General features: G+C 52.8%; 1 protein-coding gene across 1 annotated transcript; it reads left to right on the plus strand.

Moving 5' to 3' along the window:
• Positions 1–2,591: 2,591 nt before the first annotated feature.
• LOC123367881 (perforin-1-like) lies at positions 2,592–8,618 on the plus strand. Its single transcript, XM_045012184.1, has 3 exons — positions 2,592–2,713; positions 6,393–6,973; positions 7,250–8,618. Exons 2-3 carry the CDS (start codon positions 6,447–6,449, stop codon positions 8,283–8,285), a joined length of 1,563 nt encoding a protein of 520 aa, XP_044868119.1. The 5' UTR covers positions 2,592–2,713; positions 6,393–6,446; the 3' UTR covers positions 8,286–8,618.
• The last annotated feature ends 13,479 nt before the right edge of the window (positions 8,619–22,097 follow it).

Below are 22,097 nucleotides of genomic sequence, written 5' to 3' on the forward strand. Positions count from 1 at the left end.
GAGGAACCGAAGGCAGATGCAAAGGCACCAGGAGATTGCTGGGTACCCCTAAAAACATTTTGAGGAGGAGGGCAGATTGAAGACTCTAAAAGGTGAGGCAAGCACCTATCAATCAGGACAAGAGAGCTTTAACCCAAACCAGTATGGGGTAACTCCCTGAGGAATTGATGAAAGGATGAGAACAACTTAAGAAAACCAGCACTGGACAAGCACTCATCAAACAGCGATTGATTACAGCATAACTGTGAGAAACTCACTCACCCCAATGAAGGAAAATTCCTATAAAGCAGGGTGCTTTGCCATGGGACTTTGGGTTCACCTTGCCACAACTTCAGAGCATCGGACTGCAACCGACAGGACCTTGCTTCCCCACTCATGACCAATCTAATTGCCCATTAGATTAGTCCGAGCTACAGACTTGTAACTATAACATCGACTGGCGGGACAGTGCATGTGTGTCTGAGTGTGTGTGTATGTTTATGTGAGCATATGCTAGCTGCTTCACTATTCTATTCTTCATAAACGTGGCGTACCGCCTGATCCACTCAAAAAGATCCTGTGTGCTTCTTATAAGCATAACACATGCCCCTGAAGCATGGGGCCGTCCAAAGCATGGGGCCAAGGGCAGTTGCCATTTACAGCCAAATGGCCTTCGCTATGACCGAGTAGGCTCTGCTGAGAAGTGGACAGGACACCAATTCCAAAGGTCGTGGTGCAGAGATCCCCCTCAGAGGTGGGCACTGGGTGCCTGCATGACAGGGGTAGCACTCTGCTCCCTACGGACTCGTCCCAGACAATGGCAAGGTCCAGGCCAAGGATGTCCCAGAACATGTGGTAGAACTCCATGGTTTGGGGGCGGGGGGCACAGGAGGGGCTGTGGCATCCGAGCTGCGCCGCCTGGTCAGCAGATTACCAGTCGCTGGGGTATCCATTCTCCAGGCGACTGACTGAGTCCCAAGTTTCATTGCTGGTCCATGTAAAAATAACCTCCCTCTCCCATTAACTCATTAAACCAGTAACACCCAGGGAACCTGAGTCCCAGCACCTCTGCATGCAGATCATTGAAAAACCCAGAAAATCCCCCACTTCGTCACAGCAGGCATCGGGCTGCCTGCAACTGGATTCTGTTAATTAAGGTTCTCTCTGTTTCTCTTTTTTTAGCAAGGGTCAGAGGCCAAACAGCTCCTCTCTGGTAACAGCCACGCCCAGATCTGCCCAGATCTGGTGCTTCATCCCTCTCCTCCGCCTTCTCCTGGGCGATCTCCCCCAGTGCTACACGAGCAAGGCTGAGGTGAGCGTTGAGAATGTGGCCTCTCTGCCTGCGTACAGCCTGGCAGGGGAGGCCATCGACGTGACCATGCTGGGTGAACACCAGCCTGTGGCGCAGCCTGAACAGTCCCTGCAGCCTGTGCCAGAACCTGCCACTGGCCATGGTGGACTGGAGGGTCCACAGCTGGTGCAACGGGACCTCAGCAGCTCGGTGGAAGAGTCAGCCATGGACGTAGCCCAGGCAATGGGGTCGGATGTGAACAATGACTGGAAGTTGGAGCTGGAGCTGGAGCTGTTGGATGAGTCCCCAGTCCTGGCCATGGGCGTTCCCGGTCCTGGCTCACCAGATATGCCTACCTGAAGCAGTGTAGGCCAAGTTCATGTTCATGCACCACGAGGTGTCCTGTGTGTTTCACAGGTGAGAATCCCCTGAAGCGCCCCCTGCTGGCCCCTGCAGCACAGCATCCTCCTCCGAGCCCCCCGCCCTTCCCTCTGGAGAACAGCGCCCCCTAGTGCTGCTCTAGGGCAATGAGGCCAGAACTGACCTCCACAGGTGAGCGTCCATCACAGAGCCCTGCTCCAGGGCAGCTGGGGGAGGTCTCTGTTTGACTCCTAATTCCTCTCTCTTTTCCCTCTGGGAAGGTTAAGGGACCCCAAAGCCCCCCACTGCCACCCTACTTCTCCCAGGCCCTGCATCTCCTGGCACCCAGCTACCACTCATCCACGTACCAGGCCTTTCTGGCCACATAGGGCACCCACTAGGTAAAGCAGGCTGTGCTGGGGGCTTTGGGGGAGGGCGGAGGGCGGTGAGGGGCACGTGTGTGGGCCTCAGGGAGGGGGCAGACTAGGAGCGGGAAGAGACAACATGAGGGCCTGGATTGGAAGAGGGGGCACAGGAGGGGGCGGCTGCTGTCAATTCACCGCTCCGGCGCGGGGGTGGCAGTCCTGGGGGTGACTGTAGCGTCCCTGCCCTGCCTCCTCACCCAGTGCTTGGACTCCACACGGCCCAGGAAACCATGACAGCCCAGGACTGCCGAGCTCTGTGCTGGCCTGGGTAGGCAGCGGGCTTCTCCCAGCTATGGGATTGGCAGGGCGGGCAGGGGAGTGGATTCGGCTTCCCTCGGCCCCAGCATCAGAGGCGAGAGGGGAAGCGGGGGGACTCCAGCCCCAGGAATGGCGTGGATCGGGGGTCTGCCCAGCCACTGGGACGGCAGGCGGCTCAGGTGGGAGGGCTGTGGGGTCAGGGTGTGCCTTTATCCAGACTGGAGGAGGGAGGAGAGGGGGCCTCAGGAGAGGGGGCGGGGCCTCAGGGAAGAGGGAGGAGCATCCCTGGGGAAAACCAGCAGCCAGCGCCTGTGACGGTATTTATATGGCACAAGCTAAACCCAGGTGACCAGAGGCCTCTTTAGGAGCTGGGATCACTCCAGCTTCTGGCACAGACAAGGTAAGTGCTGTTTAGTTATTGCAAAACTTTTCAAATGTAGGTGAGAAACCCTGGGGCGAAATCCTGAGTTCTTCGGGGGAAGAGGGGGGGAGATCCGCCTCCAGGATCTGACCCCACTTCCCAAGCTGGTGCCCGGGTGCCCAGGCAGAGGGGTGACGAGAGTAAAGGAACTGCAGCACTGACTCCGCTGCCCCAGGGTGTCTCACTGCGTGGAAGCCCCTCAGTCCCCCACTAACCCCTGATCCCCTCCTTGGCCCCCATTCTACCCCAAGTGCCCCTCCCCCATTTCTTCCCCCCTCCCTCTTGCCCCCCAGCTCCCCTCACCCTGCCCAATGAATAATTCCTTCCTGCCCCCCAGATCCCAGCACATGCCTGGGGGCAGGGAGAGGGTGTGGCCGCTGTTACCGCTCAAGAAAGAGATTGTGGAGTCACTGTGGAGAGTTCTCTGAAAACAGCCACTCAATGTACAGCAGCAGTCAAAAAAAGTGAACAGAATGCTGGGAATCATTAAGAAAGGGATAGATAATAGGACAGAAAATATCATATTGCCTCTGTATAAATCCATGATACGCCCACATCTTGAATACTGCGTGCAGGTGTGGTCGCCCCATCTCAAAAAAGATTGGAAAAGGTTCAGAAAAGGGTAACAAAAACTATTAGGGTATGGAACGGCTTCCATATGAGGAGAGATTAATAAAACTGGGACTTTTCAGCTTGGAAAAGAGACGGCCAAGGGGAGATATGATTGAGGTCTATAAAGTCATGACTGGTGTGGAGAAAGTAGATAAGGACGTGTTGTTTACTCCTTCTCATAACACAAGAACTTGGGGTCACCAAATGAAATTAATAGGCAACAGGTTTAAAAGAAACCAAAGAAAGTATTTCTTCACACAACACACAGTCAACCTGTGGAACTCCTTACCAGAGGATGTTGTGAAGGCCAAGACTATAACAGGATTCAAAAAAGAAACTACATAAATTCATGGAGGACAGGTCCATTAATGGCTATTAGCCAGGATGAGCAGGGATGGTGCCCCTACCCTCTGTTTGCCAGAGACTGGGAATGGGCAACAGGGGATGGATCACTTGATGATTCCCTGTTCTGTTCATTCCCCCTTGGGGCACCTGGCATTGGCCATTGTCAGCAGACAGGATACTGGGCTTGATGGACTTTTGGTCTGACCCAGTCTGGTTGTTCTTATGGACACACCGTGTGGGGGAGTGAGAGGGGCTTTGTTTCCCGCTTCAGAATCCTGGCACATAAATAGGGAGGCAGCGATGAGGACTTAGGGCCACCCCCACATCCTGGAACAAACACAGGTAGGGGGCTCAGGTCCCCCACAGATCCTGGCATGGCCAGAGGGGGCGAGAGAGGGACTCAGACCCACCCCGTGACTAAATCCTGCCACTCGCCTGACACCTTGTCTCCCTTCCCGGTGTCCCACCCCTCCCTACACCCTGTCCTGAGAGCAGAGGGGGGCAGCAGGCAACACACATCCCCTGGGGCGACCAAGCACCCACAAACACTGGCTCCCCAGGAGGTTCTCAGATTTCAGTAGAACCCAAGAGTCCTGGCCACCCTGAGATTGCTCCATTAGGGCCAACTGCAAAGAATGGGATAGACAATCCCCAAAACTGGTGGTTCTTCTAATACTTCGATTCACCAAGCCAGCAACAAAACAGCGTCTGCAATAACTTACTGGTTACTCAGAAGCCAAAACAGCTCCCTTAAAGAAACCAGCCTTGGGCTGCAATCCAGACAGCCAAGTGAAATGTGATAAGGATTACTGAAAATCTTGCTCATCATGTAAAAATACTGGACACATTCCCCACCAGGACAGTGAATATTTCAGCTCTTACCCAAATGCGCTTACAGCCAACTCTTGTGAACTAAACTTAACTTCATTAAAAAAGGAAAGAGAGGGGATTGGTTAAATGATCATTATTCAGCCAGCTATGAATAGAGTTCTTAGGTCAGTTTCTTAGTAAAGATGGTGAGCTTCAGAATTGCAAAGAGTCCTTTCCTGAATCAATTCATTAGGTTATCGTCCCAACTAGACAGGCCAATGTCCGAAATCAGGGTGATCCAGACTGGAACTGGAGACCTCAGTCTTGTGAATCAAACTTCCCCCATGAAGCTTAAGCAGACCTGAGATTACAGGATCAGGGCCCAAGAGTTCTTTTCTACTTCGTGGCTTTGAAGTAAGAGCTTCTCTTTCTAATTAGCTGCATGGTTTAACATAACACAACTGCCCACCTCCCGCCATTTACAAGTAATTCACTGCATACTTCAAAGAGGAATGAAGACAGAGATGTTACTACATTTACCGTTCATCTAAATGTTAACATCTCCTTTGGATCTCTGAATTTACAGAATATAGTGACAGACAGGGACAGTTTGGTTACATTGTCAGCCTCTAACAGTATATATGTAAACACACAAAAAACACAATCATTATCTACTAATATGTTTGTAAAGGTTGAATATGGGCTAGTTAATCTGCTAGTGTTTAACCCCTCTGGGCCCTGTGTCCTCCACCCCCCTTCTGACTCCTAGACCCCACTCCCCTCCCAGAGCCAGGAAAAGAACCCAGGAGTCCAGGCTCCCAGCTAGCACCACCACCTCCTCCTCCTCTAGCCACTAGATCCTGCTCCACTCTCAGAGCCAGGGAAAGCACCCAGAGTCCAGAGTCACAACCCCCTCCCCTTCCAGAGCTGGGGAGAGAAGCCAGGCGCCCTGGTTCCCAGCCCCCCCTGCTCTAACCAATAGACCCCACTCCCCTCCCAGAGCCAGGGATAGAATCCAGGTGTCCTGGCTCCCTATCTCCCCGCTCTAGCCTGCCCGACCCCACTCCAGATTTACAATTGGATCACTGATGTCAGGATCTGGCCCTTCCCCCCAGCCAGTCCTCCCCTTGCTCTCCCTTCTTCCCCTGATCCTCCTGGATTCATTCGGGGGGGTGGATTTTGCTGTATGTGGGGGTCCCTCTTTCTGCCTGCCCCACCTCCTAATTGACAAACCCAGAGAGCTCTGGAGAGCTCAGCTCCCTGCACTCTGATCCAGCTGACATCTGCATCAGGGCAGTCCCTGGAAATGCAGCCGCTCCAGCCTAGCTGCCGTGATCCCCACATGGGAGCCCTGTGCTTTACTGCAGACAGGTAACCCGGGGGGCAGGGGAGCCTGGGGGACATGCTCTTCTCTCTCTCTCTCTTCCTGCTGGAGGGAACGGGGCTGTGAGTATTTCAGGAAGGTCACCCTACTGCCTGCAGCTCACATGGGGGATTCAGTTCCCAGCACAACGAGGGGAGATTCATCTTGGGGGTGGGGTGGGGAGCGGGGGTGTGCACAGGTGCATATCTGCACAGCTATCTATTATATGGAATGAGAACTATTCACCCATGTGTCTCATGTCCCAACTACACCAACTGCCCCCTAGTGGACAGAATCAGAATGGCCAGGTTGAATGTGTCCTAGTCCCTGTGCTGCCCACACCCAGCAGCAACTCTCCTTCAGAATCAGCGGGCAATGGGGCAGGCAGGCTATAGCATAGGTTGTTGGAGAGCTCTTCTCTCAGATCCAGGGAGGGTCATAGCAGCATGGAGGCTTCTGGGATGCCCCTAGGATGTATTGTGTCTAGACTGTTGTTCATGAAGCCTCTCTCTGTTTCTCTCCCTATAGGGAAGCTCAGAGACTGAAAGCCACTCCTACGTTCCTGACACCATCGCACCAGCCATGGCGAGATCTGGTGTCTTCATCCCTCTGCTTCTCCTCTTCCTTCTCCCTCAAGTCTCTCCTGACTGCTACACGGGCACAGCTGAGGAGTGCGAGGAGACCATGACCTTCGTGCCCGCGCACAGCTTGGTGGGGGAGGGCATCGACGTGACCACTCTGGAGTGGACAGGGGCCAATCTGGTGGACACCAGCCTGTGGCGCCGCCCAAATGGCACCTGCACCCTCTGCGAGAACCGGCTGCACGGACGGCAGAAGCAGAAGCTGCCGCTGGCCGTGGTGGACTGGAAGGTCCAAATCTCATGCAACCGGGAGTTCAGCAGTTCAGTGGAAGAGTCAGCCGCGGCTGTGGGCCGGGCACTGGCGCTGGATGTGAACAACGACTGGATGTCTGAGCTGGAGCTGCTAGAGGATTCCCAGGGCCCGGCCTTGGGGGGGTCCAAATCCCAGCTCACCAGCTACGCTTACCAGAAGGAGCTGCAGGACAAGTACATGTTCGTCCGCCAAGAGGTGCCGTGTGTGTATTACAGGTGAGAATCCCAGGCCTGGCCCCTGCCCCACCCTGCTCCCGGCAGCACGTTGTTCCCTGCTGCCCCCGCCACCCTGCTCTGTGCAGCCCAGCGCCCCCTACTGCTGCAGCGGGGTAATGGGGTAGCACTGACTGCAAGAGGACAGCGCCTCCTACTGCGCCCCCACCTGCCAGGGAACCCACGGAGTGAGCTCTGGGGAAGTGGGGCCAGTTTGTTCAGAAGGTGCTGGGGGTCTTTCGTTGGCTCCTAACTTCTCTCTCTTTCCCCTTTGGGCAGGTTGAGACTCACTCAACACCCCACACTGACGCCCCAGTTCTCCCAGGCCCTGAGCAGCCTCCCATCCAGCTACGACTCAGCGATATACCGGCCCTTCCTGGCCACGTACGGTACCCACTACGTGAGGCAGGCAGACCTGGGGGGATACGTGCGGCAGCTGACGGCTGTTCAGACCTGCCGGGCAGCGCTGGACGGGCTGACAGCCGCCGAAGTCAAGGTGCACCTGGACTCACAGTTCTTGCAAGACCTGGGCCTGAGCAAGAAGGGCAGCGAGGGCAGTGGGAGCTCCCAGATGCCCTACGTGGAGAAGCGCCTGAAGGTGACGGGTGGCCACAGCTACTCCAAGCAGCTCTTCTCCACCAAGCAAGATGCCAACTCCTTCTCGACCTGGATGGAGAGCCTGAAAGCCAGCCCCGACCTGGTCTCCTACTCCCTGATGCCCATCCACACCTTGGTGAGACCGGGCGACCGCAGGCGGGAGGCGCTGAAGCAGGCAGTGAAGGAGTATGTGGCTGAGCGGGGACACAAGAAGAGTTGCCCTCGTAGCTGCCCACAAGGGAGTCAGATCGACTCCGAGGACCCCTGCAAATGCTACTGCCCCGGCAACCCCCTCACCGACTCCATGTGCTGCTCACTTAAGTGGGGCACGGCCCGGCTGAAGGTCCATGTGCTGCAGGGGACAGACCTGTGGGGAGACACCGTGACCGAAACCGACGCCTTCGTCTCGGTGTTCTTCCAAGGGCAGAGCATGGAGACGGACGTCATTCGTGAGAACAACAACCCCATATGGTCACAAGACCTGGACTTCGGGCCGGTGACGCTGCCGCTGAAGCCCGACTTGAAAATCGAGGTATTGGACAAGGACACATGGAGGAAGCAAAGCCTAGGCGTCTGCAACACCTACCTTGAGGTCGGCAGGAGCGAGACACTCACCTGCAGCCTTAAACACGGCCAAGTATCGTATTCGTACACGCTGGAGTGTGGGCCCAACCTGGGAGGCAACAACTGCCATGAGTACGTGCCTGTGAGAGGCTAATGGGCTAAAACCCAGGAGTCCTGGCTCCCAGCCCCCTGCGCTAACCCACTAGCCCCCACTTCCCTCCCAGAGCTGGGGATAGAACCCAGGAGTCCTGGCTCCCAGCCCCCTGTGCTAACCCACTAGCCCCCACTCCCTTTCCTGAGCATTAGCAAGTCTCCCAAGAGAATAAAGCGGCTACACCTTTCCAAACTAACCCTGCCCATCTCAGAGAGTGCAGGGGTGGGTTTAGACAAATCCCTTTGTTGTTTTTAGTTGGTCTAGTTTTGCTGCTTCCAACCAGAAGTTGCACATTGAAACCATGAAACTAATAAATGTCTGTGTACTCTTGAATTATTGTTTTTATTTTAAAAGGGTCTCCTCGTGCTTGCCAGCCGCCGTGGGCGCTGTTGCCTCCCTATGGCACATGCCTGTGTTGAATATCAGAGGGGTAGCCGTGTTAGTCTGGTTCTGTAGAAGCAGCAAAGAATCCTGTGGCACCTTATAGACTAACAGAAGTTTTGCAGCATGAGCTTTCGTGGGTGAATACCCACTTCTTCGGATGCAAGCAGTCATCCGAAGAAGTGGGTATTCACCCACGAAAGCTCATGCTGCAAAACTTCTGTTAGTCTATAAGGTGCCACAGGATTCTTTGCTGCCTGTGTTGAAGTACATCCCGGAGCAGGACAAGCAATTGGCACATAGTGTGCATTGAACGGGCAGGCCAGAAAGTTCCCACATTTGGGGATGTTTTGTTCATTGAACAGGCGCGGGGATTGGAGGCTTCTCAAATTCTCACGATGGGCGTCTACATTGGCACCGGTTGATCACTGAAACTGCTCCATCCATCCCCTGTCACTCATTTCCATCCCTGCCCACCCTGGCTAATTACCATTGAGGGACGTATCCTCCATTAACTTATCTAGTTCTCTTTTGAACCCTGTTATGGTCTTGGCCTTCACAGCATCCCCTGGCAAAGAGTTGACATTGAGGGTTCAGGGCGTTGACAATTTAAATGCCATACGGACGCTGGGCAGAGATGACTGGGCCCTTCTGAGATGCTGGAAGGGGTAAATCCGGTCCCAGGGCAGGGGATTGGCTGGCTTGGCAGGGGGTGGGGAATGGGACATGGGGCCTTGCCTCTCTCGTGGGTGCTGGCTCCAACCCAGCCCCAGGGCATTGCACTGGCTGACTCATGGGGGGTGGGGAATGGGGCCTTTCCCCTCTAGGGGCCATTGGCTCCTATCTTAACCCAAGAGCCACACGCCTTTGCCCACCCAAGGGGTGAGTGAGATGCAGCTGCCTCTGGGGCTGAGCAGAGGGGACCTGTCAGGGTGTGGCCATTTCCTTCCCATTTCAAAGGGAACTTCGCAGTCCACATCAAAGCCCCTGGGCACAGGTTGTGTGGGGGCTGGTCGGCAGATGCAGGCAGGATGCTGGGGGCTCCTGGGGCTTGACTCTTTGTGGCTACATGACTCACGGGCTGCCAGTAAGCGTCTGAGAAGACGCGGCACCGGGATGTGGCCAGAAGCCCCCCGAGCAGACAGCCCTCCGCAGCTCCCACCCCTCCCAGTGAAGAGAAGGAGAATCAAGACCACAGAGGTCAACAGAGCAGGCTGAGCCCTGTGCAAAGAGAAACAAACATCAGCTGGATTGTTTAACAGGTGGGGAAATTGAGGCAGGGAGAGAGCGGGGGTACGCCAAGGTCAGGGAGCTGGGGATAGAGCCCAGGAGTCCTGGCTCCCAGCCCCACCCTCCTCTAACCCACTAGACCCCAATCCCCTCCCTGAGCTGAGGAGGGAACTCTAGTGGGTTAAATCTGTGGGGCCTTGTACAGCAGACACAGAAGAAGGAAGGACACTGGGAGCCTTTGCAATGGAAAATAGTCTGTGGAGCCCTTTACTGTACCAGTAGCGATACCCCCATTCCCAGCCGGCCCCAGAGCCGGGGGGCTCATTGGGAACGGGACACAGGGCCATTCCCCCTTAGGGGGTGCTGGCTCCACTCCAGCCCTAGGGCAGGGGACTGACCGGCTCAGATGGGTGGGGAACGGGCCATGGGGCCTTTCCCCTCTAGGGGGCACCAAACTCCATCCTTCCCCACCACAGCTACCAACTGCCCAGGTATCCCCCACACAGTCACCTCCCACCCCGGCCCCCTTCTGGCCGGCTTGGGCAGATGGGTTATGGGATTCGGGGCCTTTCCTGTCAAGGGGGTGCTTCTGATCCAGCCCCAGGTTTTGGGGGGACTTTACCTTGAGTTTTCACAAGGAACCATCCGGGGCCAGGGGAGAGGACAAGTGGGTAGAGATGAGCCAGAGCTGCTGGGGTTCCTACAGATCCTGTCTCCCAGAAGACCTGTCAAGGCTGATCCCCACTCTGGCACTTCGAGTGCAGGAGGTGGGGGCCCGCAAGGACTCCAAAAATTAACACTGGCCAATCCAGGCTGGTATTAAACTCCCAAGGTTACAGCTTTTTTCCAGGGACTGGAGATGCCTGGAGAAGCATCACCGCTGACTGGTGGATACTGTACTCAGCAGGCCTAACAGGAGACACATCCAGGTTTCTTCAGTGATGAAAGATCCCAAAGTGCTCACCCAGCACAGAGATGCAGCCACCTCTGGGGAGGGGCAGCTGGGAAAAGGAGGCAGCATCTCAGGAGGCAGCGGATTGGGGAGGGATGGCTGTCCCCTTATTGGTGCCTGGCACCTTTGATCCGCATCCCCTGGCCCCTGCTTCCCCTCATTCCCATCAGCCCCTGCTCTACTGCTCTCCTTGGCCCCTCCCCTCCACCACCCTCTCCATCAGCTCCCAGCCTTAGCACGGCCTTCACACTGCCTGTGTTGTACCAAGTGGGGGCCCTCACCCCCAGCCCTTGGCTGCCCCCCTCTTCCCTGGCCCACAGCACCCCCTGCTCTTTGTGTTTGTGGGGGTGTCAGCTGGCCCAACCCCCCACAACAAGCCAGGGAGGGGTCTCTGACCTCCTTGTCTCTCCACTCCCGAGCCAAGCTGTGTCTCACCCACGGCAGCATGAGCCAGATATTGGCTCTGCCCATTAATCCGGCAGGGGGTCAGGACTCCTGGGTTCTCTCCCCAGCTCTGGGAGGGAAGTGGGGGCTGGTGGGTTAGAGCAGGGGAGGGCTGGGAGCCAGGACTCCTGGATTCTACCCCAAGCGCTTTATTTTAATTCCTAACCTCTAAGCTGCAATGAGGAGTGACATTTCCCAGTTGCCGTGGCGATTCAATGAAACATGGCCCTCCTGGTGTGACGTCACCCTGCACCTGTTCCCCAGCTGCCCCTCCCCAGAGGTGGCTTCATCCCAGTGCTGGGTGGGCACTTTGGGGTTGTTGGTCACTGAAGTAACCTGAATGTGTCTCCTGTTAGGCCTGTTGTAGTACAGTATCCACCAGTAGGGGGCAGTGCTTCTCCAGGCATCTCCAGTCCCCATGAGCGGCTCATTTCCTGTCAGGTCCTTCTGCACGTGCAATAGTCTGACTCAGTGTAGGAGTGTAGAGAGGCTTTATGATTATCCCCTCCCAGAGCTGGGATAGAACCCAGGAGTCTTGGCTCCCAGCCCCACCACTCTGACCCACCAGACCCCACTCCTCTTCCAGAGCTGGGGAGAAAACCCAGGAGGGGCTGAAGCTGAGGACCTTGGAGTCCCAGCTAGAACTGAGCAAAAATGTTTATCAAAAAATACAGTTTCATGTTGACAGAAGAAATTTAGGGAATTTGCGTCAACTTCAGAAAATTGTTTCTCGCTCCCCCAAAATGGTCAAAAAATTGGAAACGTTTTGTTATTCCAATTCCAATCAAAATCTCCCATTTTATTTTTTAAAACCCTCAAAGCATTTTATTTGACCAAACATGATATTTTATGTGCTTTCACTTTGCCAAAAAATTGAATTTTTTTGTATTAAGCCAAACTAAAATCTCCCCGTCCCTGAGGTTTTGGCATCACTCCAAGTCATGCAGTTTGACGAGGATTTGATGTAGGGAAGGACCCGGGGGCTACAGTGGATCACAAATTGAATGAGTGAAGACCGTGATGCAGTTGCAAAAAAGGCTTTAGGAAAGTTGTGGACACACTAGAGAGAGTCCAGAGGAGAGCAACAAAAATGAGAAAAGATTTAGAAAACCAGACCTGTGAGGGAAGGTTAAATATCTGGACATATTTAGTCTTGAGAAAAGAAGGGGGACTCGAGAACAGTCTTTAAATATGTTCAGGGCTGGTATAAAGAGGACGGGGATCAACGGTTCAGGTAGGACAAGAAGTAACGGGGTTAATCGGCAGGAAGGGAGATTTAGGTTAGAAGAGAGCAGGAAAAACTTTGATCAGCACAGAAAAGGCCTCTTCCCTGCGTTTCTACCCAGCTGTCCCCTTGTAGGGCCCTGTCTTCTCCCCGCAGGCCCAGCAAGGGCCGATGAGGATTGATGAACCGGCCCCTGGTACAGCTCTGCCCTGATCTCTCTTACAGAGACAGAATCCCAGCCTAATGCAAGGGGCTCAGAGCTCGCGTCAGAGGTTCCGTTGCCAGTAGGTTGACCAGTTCTCCCAAGAGCCAGCTGTGGGGATCAAAAGTTATCTTACTGGTGTGTGACCCTAGCAGATAAAGCTGGAACAGAATTTCACTGGGTCCAAAGTGGGCCAGGCGCTGGGACCAGCTGCCCGCCAGCAGACACCCCCGTTGTTCCTCCATCAGCTGCAGGTGCAGCAGGGTTTAGCCGTAAATCGCTACGGCAGATATTAAGCTTTTCACCCATGGAACCTCGGCACGTGTCCTGATCCCTTGCTTTCGCCTAGCTTCCGTGAGGGCAGCCATGGCTGGGTGAGCCGGGCCTAGTCTCCTTCCGACGGTCCTGGCGACACCTCCTGGCTTGAATCCGCATGATTCAGGAGGAGACTGGAACTGGGAATGAACGGATCGAATCTGAGGGCTTGGAAATGAAGCTGGATTTGTGGACAAAATCAGGAGCTGCGGCTATTTTGGCCACTGCCCCCTTTGGAGAGAACTCTGGGGTGCCGATGAAGAGGCCAGGTGGACAGATGGGAGCAAGTTTCACCATCAGGGCAGCCACCTGTACCGTCTCCTGGACTCCACCAGGTAGGGTTCTCGATTCTGGTTGGCCGCATTCCTGGAGGTTTCATCACATGACAGAATCTTTAATGAAAGATTAATCTTTAATTCCTGGACATACCCTATCATCCCCCCACCCCTGGCACTCACATTAGAGACAAACACCTCCATCTGACCGCTTTCCAGCATCTGCTCCTGTTCTTTGTCCAACACCACACCGCTGTCGGCTGCCGAGAGAGTAAGGGACTGGGTCAGCTCCCTTCTCTCCTCTCTAAACCCAACTGAACCTCCCTGAGGCAGGAATAGAACCCAGGTTTCATCAGTCCCGCCCCACCCCCCCCGGCTCCAAACAGCTCCCCTCCCGTCCTGGAGGTGGGACTAGAACCCGGGAGGTGGCTGCATCTCAGCACTGGGCGAGCTTTCCTGGTGTGATGTCATCATGTCGCTGTTCCCCAAGTGCCGATCCCCAGAGGTGGCAGCATTTCATCACCAGGCAGCCCTCCTGGTGTGACATCACCTTGTGACTGTTCCCCAGTTGCCTCTCCCCAGACGTGGCTGCATCTTAGTGCTGAGTGAGTACTTCAGGGTCTTTCATCACTGAAGTAACTTGAATCTGCCTCCTGTTAGGCCTGCTGTAGTATGCTCCCCAATCTGGGTCTATACTGATTATGTGATATGTATGTGATAAGTAGCCCTGCTTGTGAACCTTGTAACCCAGGGATCGGCAGCCTTTCAGAAGTAGTGTGCCGAGTCTTCATTTATTCACTCTGATTTAAGGCTTCGCGTGCCAGTCATACATTTTAACATTTTTAGGTCTCTTTCTGTAAGTCTATAATATATAACTAAACTATTGTTGTATGTAAAGTAAATCAGGTTTTTAAAATGTTGAAGAAGCTTCATTTAAAAATAAATTAAAATGCAGAGCCCCCCAGACCAGTGGCCAGGATCCGAGCACTGTGAGTGCCACTGAAAATCAGCTCGTGTGCTGCCTTCGGCATGCGTGCCATAGGTTGCCTACCCCTGGTGTAACTAATACATGTAATCTCTCATAACTCAAGCCTGACCCCAGATGTGCAGCACCTTCTTCCTTAACTTGTGTAAATTTGATTTTAAACATTAGCTTTAATAAAAAAATTAATATTCACCAGTAGGTGGCGATGCTTTTCCATGCATCTCCAGTCCCCGGGAGCTGCTCCTGTAACATCAGTTCCTTCTGTATGTCCTGTAGTCTGACTCAGTGTAGGCATCTAGGGAAGCTTTACGATTATCCCCTCCCAAAGCCAGCCACAAAACTCAGGAGTCCTGGCTCCAGCCCGTCCCCCACCCTCGCTCTGACCCACTTGGCCCCACTCCCCTCCCAGAGCTGGGATAGAACCTGGGTGAGCCGGGGCTGGGGAGCTCAGACTCCCAGCCTGAACTGGGCAAAAATTTTCAATTTTTTTATTTTAAATGCAGATTCAACTTGACAGAGAAATTGTATGAATTTGTTTCAATTTCTATATATTATTTTTGTCCCAGTCCCTAAAATGGTCCAAAATCTTGAAACATATTGATACTTCAATTCCAGTCAAAATCTTCAATTTAATTTTAAAATCTCTCCACACCGAAGCATTTCATTTGACCCAACATGATTTTTTTCCTGTGTTTTCACTTTGCCAAACTGGTTTTCCTTTGTTTTCAGGTTTACCCACAATGAAATCCCCCCCCCCGCCCCCCCCGGGTTTTGGCACAGCCAGCCAACTGCATGAAAATCAGGTTTTCACATCACTCCCATCATTCAGTTTGAGGAGGATTTAGTGTCGGGAAGGACCTGGAGGCTACAGGGAATCGCAAATTGAATATGAGTCAAGACTGTGATTCGGGTGAGAAAAAAGTGAATTTTCTGGTGTGCAGAAACAAGAGTGTCCTACGTAAGATGTGGAAGGTAATTGTCCTGCTCTACTCGGAACTGGTGAGGCCTTCACAGGAGAACTGTGCCCAATTCCAGGGCTGCACTTTCAGAAAGATGTGGACACACTGGAGAGAGTCCAGAGGAGAGCAACAAAAATGAGAAAGGTTTAGAAACCCTGACCTGTGAGGAAAGGTTACAAATCTGGTCCTGTTTCCTCTTGAGAAAAGAAGGGAGGAGTTGGGAACAGTCTTTAAATATGTTCATGGCTGGGATAAAGAGGACAGGGATTGATTGTTCTCATTGGCCACAGAAAGCAGGGCAAGAAGCAACAGGTTTAATCTGCAGCCAGAGAGATTTAGGTTAGAGAGCACGAAAAACTGGGCTCAGCACAGAAAATGCCCCTTCCCTGCATTTCTACCAGGCTGTCGCCTGGTTATGCCCTGTCTTCTCCCCGTAGGCCCAGCAGGGTCCAATAAGGATTCACAGACCTGTCCCTTGTGCAGTGCTGCCCTGATCTCTCTCTCACGGAGACAGAAACCCAGTCTGAACTCACACACACATTATCAGAGCGTGTCTTTCAGGACTGGGTTAATCAGAACTTCCAAGTTGACCCACTATATGTCCCTCGGCTCAGTAGGTCGGGCTGAGCAGCACTTTCAAGCTGTGACCCTCATATGCCCTTGGATTTAGCAGACTGGGTTGCTCAGCACTTCCAAGCTACCACCCTCATATGCTCCAGGTTCAACACATCCCTTTCCCCACTTTTACATTACAATTGTTCTGGTAGTAACCCACTTGATGAGCAAACCCCACAGGACTCGCTGCATAGTCGGTGGGGATCCCGGCTGCTACACACCGACATGGGCTCTGGGTGTGCTGCAGCCAGACCAGGGTCCACTGCCCCTGAGTACTTCCAGACTCCCCCTTGGGTAGTACCTGGGTCAGGGTGTTGTCCTCCGGGGGGTCCAGCACCATAGGTTCTGTTAGGGGGCTTATTTCTTCACCCTCTCACTTCCCTGGCCCTTCTCGCATGAACAGAGAGCAACAATACCCGAAGTCCAAAGGCGCAAACAATTCAATGTTTATTGGGGTGAACTTCCAGCAATTATGTTTCCAGTTTCCTTTCTTAGTGTCCCCTTTCCAGCTTTGACACCACAGAGCCTTGCCTGTGTCCCTGTTCCTGTTCCCATCCCCTGTTCCCATTTCCCCCTTTAGCAAAACATGATTTTAATTCCCCCATCCCCAGTCCCTGTTCCTATTCCTACCCCGCTTCCTCTTTGACTGCAGACTATATAGTAAAACCTGAGTTTTGCTTAGCTATTTTTTAACCAATCATTTTACTGAAATTTAACTAACCAATCCTAACATATTGTAACATGGTTATTTAACCAATTATATTCCACCACCTTCATTGGTTTACACCCAACAAATTAATTATACAGCAGACAGAAACAATTACAGAACCAGACAGAGACCATGCAAATAAACATACAAAACAATACAAAAGGGAGGATTTCACAACTACACCTATACAGACATAAGGGTTTTCCAGCTGTGTCTATTGATAAGTGAGTTCTTGCCAGACAGGATGCTATTAAACTAAGTTTCCTTTAACATCTTCTAGGCTCTTCCCTTTCTCTGGAGGTGATAGGAATATCAGGGCAGGACTGTATTCCTAACAGTCCAATAGCACCTTATTTCAATGTGACTAGTTTGGAATGTGAGGATGTGACCATACACTTCCCAGCTTATGGCTGCCTAACTACATCTTAGCTGAAGGCCTTAGCCTGTCACAGTAAGAGAAGGCCATTCCACAGACAGTGATCTTTGATTCTTTCTTTTATATCTCTATAACTAGCTAAGTGATAAGAATACACCTACATTCTTAAAGTATAGGCCTTTGCAGACAGGCCTGAATATCTATATCCTAACAGGTTCCTCTGAGTAGCGAGCGCAAGGCAAGTCCGGCAACTCCTCTGGGTAGCGGGCGCAGGGCAGGTCCGGCAACTCCTCCGGGTAGCGGGTGCAGGGCAGGCCCGGCCAGTCCTGGCGGCTGCCTTGGGCCGCGGAGTTTTCCCAGTCACAAGCTAGGCTGGAGACATCTGGCCTCTCTGGCGGCTGGGCTCCTACTGAGCTCTGAGGGCTGGCCTTTATACTTCCGGGTCGGCGCCTGACCCTCTGAGAGGCGGGCTCAGAGCTCCCTAGCTCCGTCCACTCCAGCCTCTGGACGGGCTCTTTCCTCTCCGGGGCGGCGGGGAGCCACACCAGCTCACTACAATGCTAGAGACAGGAGAACATCTTAAGCTGTTTTCAGTTAAGCGTGGAGCTTTGGGGAACGTGGTTCAGACCTGGGTCTGTGTTGCAGCAGGCTAGCGTGTCTGGCTCAACAAGACAGGGTACTGAAATCCTGAGCTGGCAGGAAAAACGGGCTCAGAGATAGTCCCAAGGGGGTTTCTGTGACCCAACCCGTCACAGTGGCGTAGTCGGCAGGATCTGTGCACAGCTGATTGCTCTGAGACACTGGTAGTGATTTTAAGTGAGTTTTGGGTGTGGTGGCTGGAGAACAGACCAAGTGGTTACTGGTTTGTTATTTTCTGCTTGCTTATGTCAGTTAGTGGGGTGTATGGGGTGTTCAGGGGTGTATGGGGTGTTCAGGGGTGTATGGGGTGTTCAGGGAGGGGTAGCACCTCTGGTGTAGGGGCAGGTCGTGTCCCTTCAGGGCAGCTCATCCACCTTTGGTCCCCACCTGTCACTCAGCTCTCACCTGTGGCTCCCTGTAGCTGTAGCATGCGCAGCGGCCACACCCCGGGCAACAGCTTCGACAGGCTGGCCAAACCAGGCTGAGGGCAGCCGTCGGGCATAGACCTTCGGTGAGAAGGGGCCTTGTCTATCCCGAGCATGTGAAGACAGACTCCGGCGGATTGAGCGGATGAGACCTTTTGGAATAAGACCAACGGTCATGAAGGCGGTTTCTGCAAGCGACGTGGTACGCTAAGAGCACGGCAAGACGCGAAAGACGCCCTGGTCAACCACTGCGCCCAGCCCATCTCCAACCGTCTCGACTCTTGTCCTGCCATTGGAGCAAGATGGAATCTGGGAAGAGAGAGTGAGGTTGACTATGCGCACCTCTCCCTCACTTTAATCCAATTCACGCGCAAGTCTTGACATCCCTCCAATTCCCGTAAACTTTAAAGTCCTGTGGCGATGGGCGAGCGACGAAGCAGCAGGTGTGGATACACTGGGAGCTGTAGCCGCGGACCTGCACACAGGTGGCTCAGGTCTAATGGTCGTCTTCTTGCTGACCGAAGCAACAGCTGGATTCGGCGTCTACCTGAGTGACTGAGCAGCCCTCTTTAGGACTGCACTGCTCACCTCCGTAGTAAGAGGAAGGGGCTAGAAAAGGTGCCCTAAACATTGTTTGCTTCATAGAACCCTGGCCAGCTTACCGCGGCTGGAGGGGATCCCACCTTATGCGGTCGAATAACAACATTTCAAACAACAAAACGCAAGGTGACACCACTCATTATTGGTACATGGAATGTACGCATGCTTCAAGACAACCCCTCAGCAGATCGACCAGAAAGAAGAACGGCTCTGGTCGCCAGAGAGCTCGCAAGATTTAACATCGATATTGCGGCCCTGTGTGAAACTCGTCTAGCCAACGAAGGTCAGCTCACAGAAACAGGAGGTGGTTACACATTCTTCTGGTGTGGACGTAGCAGTGACGAACGTCATGAATCTGGAGTTGGCTTTGCGGTTAAGAATCATCTTGTCCACAAACTTGCCAGTCTTCCCAAGGGCGTGAACAATCAACTCATGACACTGCATCTTCCACTACCGAGAGGAAAGCGAGTTATACTAATCAGTGCTTACGCACCCACAATGACGAATCCAGATGAAGTAAAGGACAAGTTTTATGAAGATCTCGATGACCTACTTTCATCCGTGAAGCACACCGACAGGCTGATTCTACATGGCGATTTTAACGCGAGAGTAGGATCCAATCACTCTGCCTGGGATGGCGTCATTGGAAAAAATGGAATTGGCAAATGCAACAGCAATGGCCTACTGCTATTGAAGACATGTGCGGCTCATGATCTGATCATCACCAATACCATCTTCCACCTGCCCACTCGCAAAAAGACGTCCTGGATGCACCCACGTTCCAAGCACTGGCATCTCATTGATTATGTCATCGTGCGGAGGAAAGACAGACAGGATGTAAGGGTGACTAAGGCCATGCTGAGTGCTGACTGTTGGACTGATCATAGACTTATCATCTCTAAATTAAGCCTTCACATCAAGCCAAAGAGACGTCCGCAGGGAAATAAAGCTGTGATGAAAAAGATCAACGTCAGTAAACTGAGGAACCCCAACACAGCAGCTTCACTAGTAGAAGATCTCGACAACCAACTCTCAGAGCTACAATTAGAGGAAAACGTTGAGAGGAACTGGGAACGCTTCCGAAATATTGTGCACTTTTCTGCACTAAAGGTTCTTGGACCCTCACACAGGAAACAGCAGGACTGGTTTGATGAAAACGACGAAGAGATCAAGGCTTTACTTGCTGAAAAGCACTGCCTTCACCGTGCTCATCAGAACGACCCGTCATCAACAGCTAAGAAAAATGCCTTCAACAACTTTCGCAGGACCGTACGGAGCAAGCTTCGTAAGATGCAGGACTCCTGGTTGAGTGCCAAAGCAGATGAAATCCAGAAGTTTGCTGATAGAAACGATGCCAAACGGTTCTACGAAGCCCTTAGATCCTTGTACGGACCTCGGCCTTCAGGGAGTTCCCCTCTACTGGACTTAGATGGTGTAACTCTCATTACTGAGAAGACTCTGATTTTACAGCGTTGGGCTGAGCATTTCCAATCCGTACTGAACCGCCCATCTTCCATCAATAATGAGGCAATTGACAGAATGCCCCAGGCGGATATTAATTACAGCCTGGATGTTCCGCCATCAGAGACTGAAACCCTACAGGCCATCAGTCAGCTGTCTAGTGGCAAGGCCTCAGGATCTGATGCGATTCCAGCGGAAATCTATAAGGATGGTGGTGCAATGCTTGTTGACAAACTCACTCAGCTGTTCCAGTCCTTCTGGAATCAAGGGTCCATTCCTCAGGAATTGAAAGACGCGTCCATCGTACACCTCTACAAGAGGAAAGGAAATCAAAAAGTCTGTGATAATCATAGAGGAATATCACTGCTTTCTAGCGCAGGTAAGATCCTTGCATGAGTGTTGCTGAATCGCCTGATTGACCACCTGGAACAGGGTTTACTACCCGAGACACAGTGCGGCTTCCGCAAAGAGCGTGGCACTGTGGACATGATCTTTGCAGTTCGGCAGCTCCAAGAGAAGTGTCAAGAGCAGAATCGTGAACTGTACACCATCTTCGTGGATCTTACCAAGGCTTTTGACACTGTCAGTCGCGAAGGTCTGTGGCGCATCATGTCGAAGTTTGGGTGCCCTGACAGATTCATCCTGATGGTACGTCAGTTCCACGCAGGGCCGGCTCTAGGTTTTTTGCTGCCCCAAGCAAAAAAATTTTTGGCTGCCCCTCAACCCAGCCCTGGGCTCCCCCCCGCACTCCCCTGTTGCCCCAGCCCTGGGCTCCCCCCACCCACCCCCTGCCACCCCAGTGCTGGGCTCCCTCCTTTCCCCCCCACTAGTGCCCTCCCCCCACCCGCACTCCCCTGCCGCCCCAGCTCTGGGCTCTCCCCCGCAAACTGCCCCCTGCTGCTGTCCCAGCCCTGGGTCACTGGTAACTCGCTCCCAGGGCGGGTCATTCATCAGGAATTTTGGATGTGCACAGAACACAGACAGGATTGGTTCCCATATGGTTACAGAACTGTGGTAAAGTGGAACAATTTTCAGCTTCTGTGATTGGAGGATATTTGGATGCATATTATAAGACTGTCCTACATAAATGAGGAAAAGTTGAGATGCCTTTATTATTCTTTTGTTCCACTCTTTGTTTCTATGGGGAATTTGCCAATGGAATATCACTGTCTTCCTTTTAAACAAATAAAACTTTTTTTTTAAAAGGGGGCAATAGCTGTTGAAAATAGCAATTCCAGTCCTAAAAACCACCGGGAAGCATTTCTTGCTTCTTCATTTCTTATCCTACTTATTCTACAGCAAGTTACAGTGGATCAGTATATTTGATTTGGAAGAAATGATGTAACAGCTGCCCAAATTGAGCTTGAGCACTCCTGAATTTTGAGGGTGTTCAAATCTGGAAGGCAGGTGCTAATTCCCTTTCTGAATATTAGCTAAATCTGGAAAGGAAAAGTCAATTTCTGCTTCCATGGCTCAGAAGTGGAAATCCTTCTACATGCCTGGTACTGTATCTAAAGCTGCCGAAGTCCCCTAGCAGAGCCTTCCCCCCCTTACTTTTCATTTTAAATTCTAGTGGGATCCGTGTACCTCCCTTGCTAGGCTTCAGATAGAGAGGGGCACTGTCCATTTAGTCCACCCAATTCCTTCTTTGGGGGCTGCAAGGTGAGGTCACACCAGTATCCCTAATGCAGTCTGGGGATGTCTTCTGAAGGGGATATCTGGGCCAAAGCCTTCTACTCCTTGGGCATACTTGTTCCCCATTCACAGTGCCACCCCTTTCGACTCACAGCAAGCTGCAGCATGGCTCAGCTACCTCACTCCCTACCCCTCCCTTTCCTGTTGATAGCAGCCAAGGGAATGCTGGGAAATGTAGTTCTTTCCCTGCTCCAGGGCTGGCTCTATAGGCAGGGAGCAAGGCAAGGAACAACAGCTCCCAGGGTCCCATGGGTTCTCAGCTTCCATGCTGTATGCCTAGCTGCTCTGTGGCGCCGCTTCTGCAGGGTTGTGAGAGAGGAGGAA

This window comes from Mauremys mutica, chromosome 4, assembly GCF_020497125.1.
Source record: "Mauremys mutica isolate MM-2020 ecotype Southern chromosome 4, ASM2049712v1, whole genome shotgun sequence".
NCBI lineage: Eukaryota > Metazoa > Chordata > Testudines > Geoemydidae > Mauremys > Mauremys mutica.

Bases quoted from the DNA above. Each gene is read 5' to 3' on its own strand.
- LOC123367881 (XM_045012184.1), top strand. From the start codon at position 6,447: ATGGCGAGATCTGGTGTCTTCATCCCTCTGCTTCTCCTCTTCCTTCTC. The intron at 6,974-7,249 runs GTGAGAATCCCA...CCCTTTGGGCAG, and splicing joins GTGCCGTGTGTGTATTACAG to GTTGAGACTCACTCAACACC.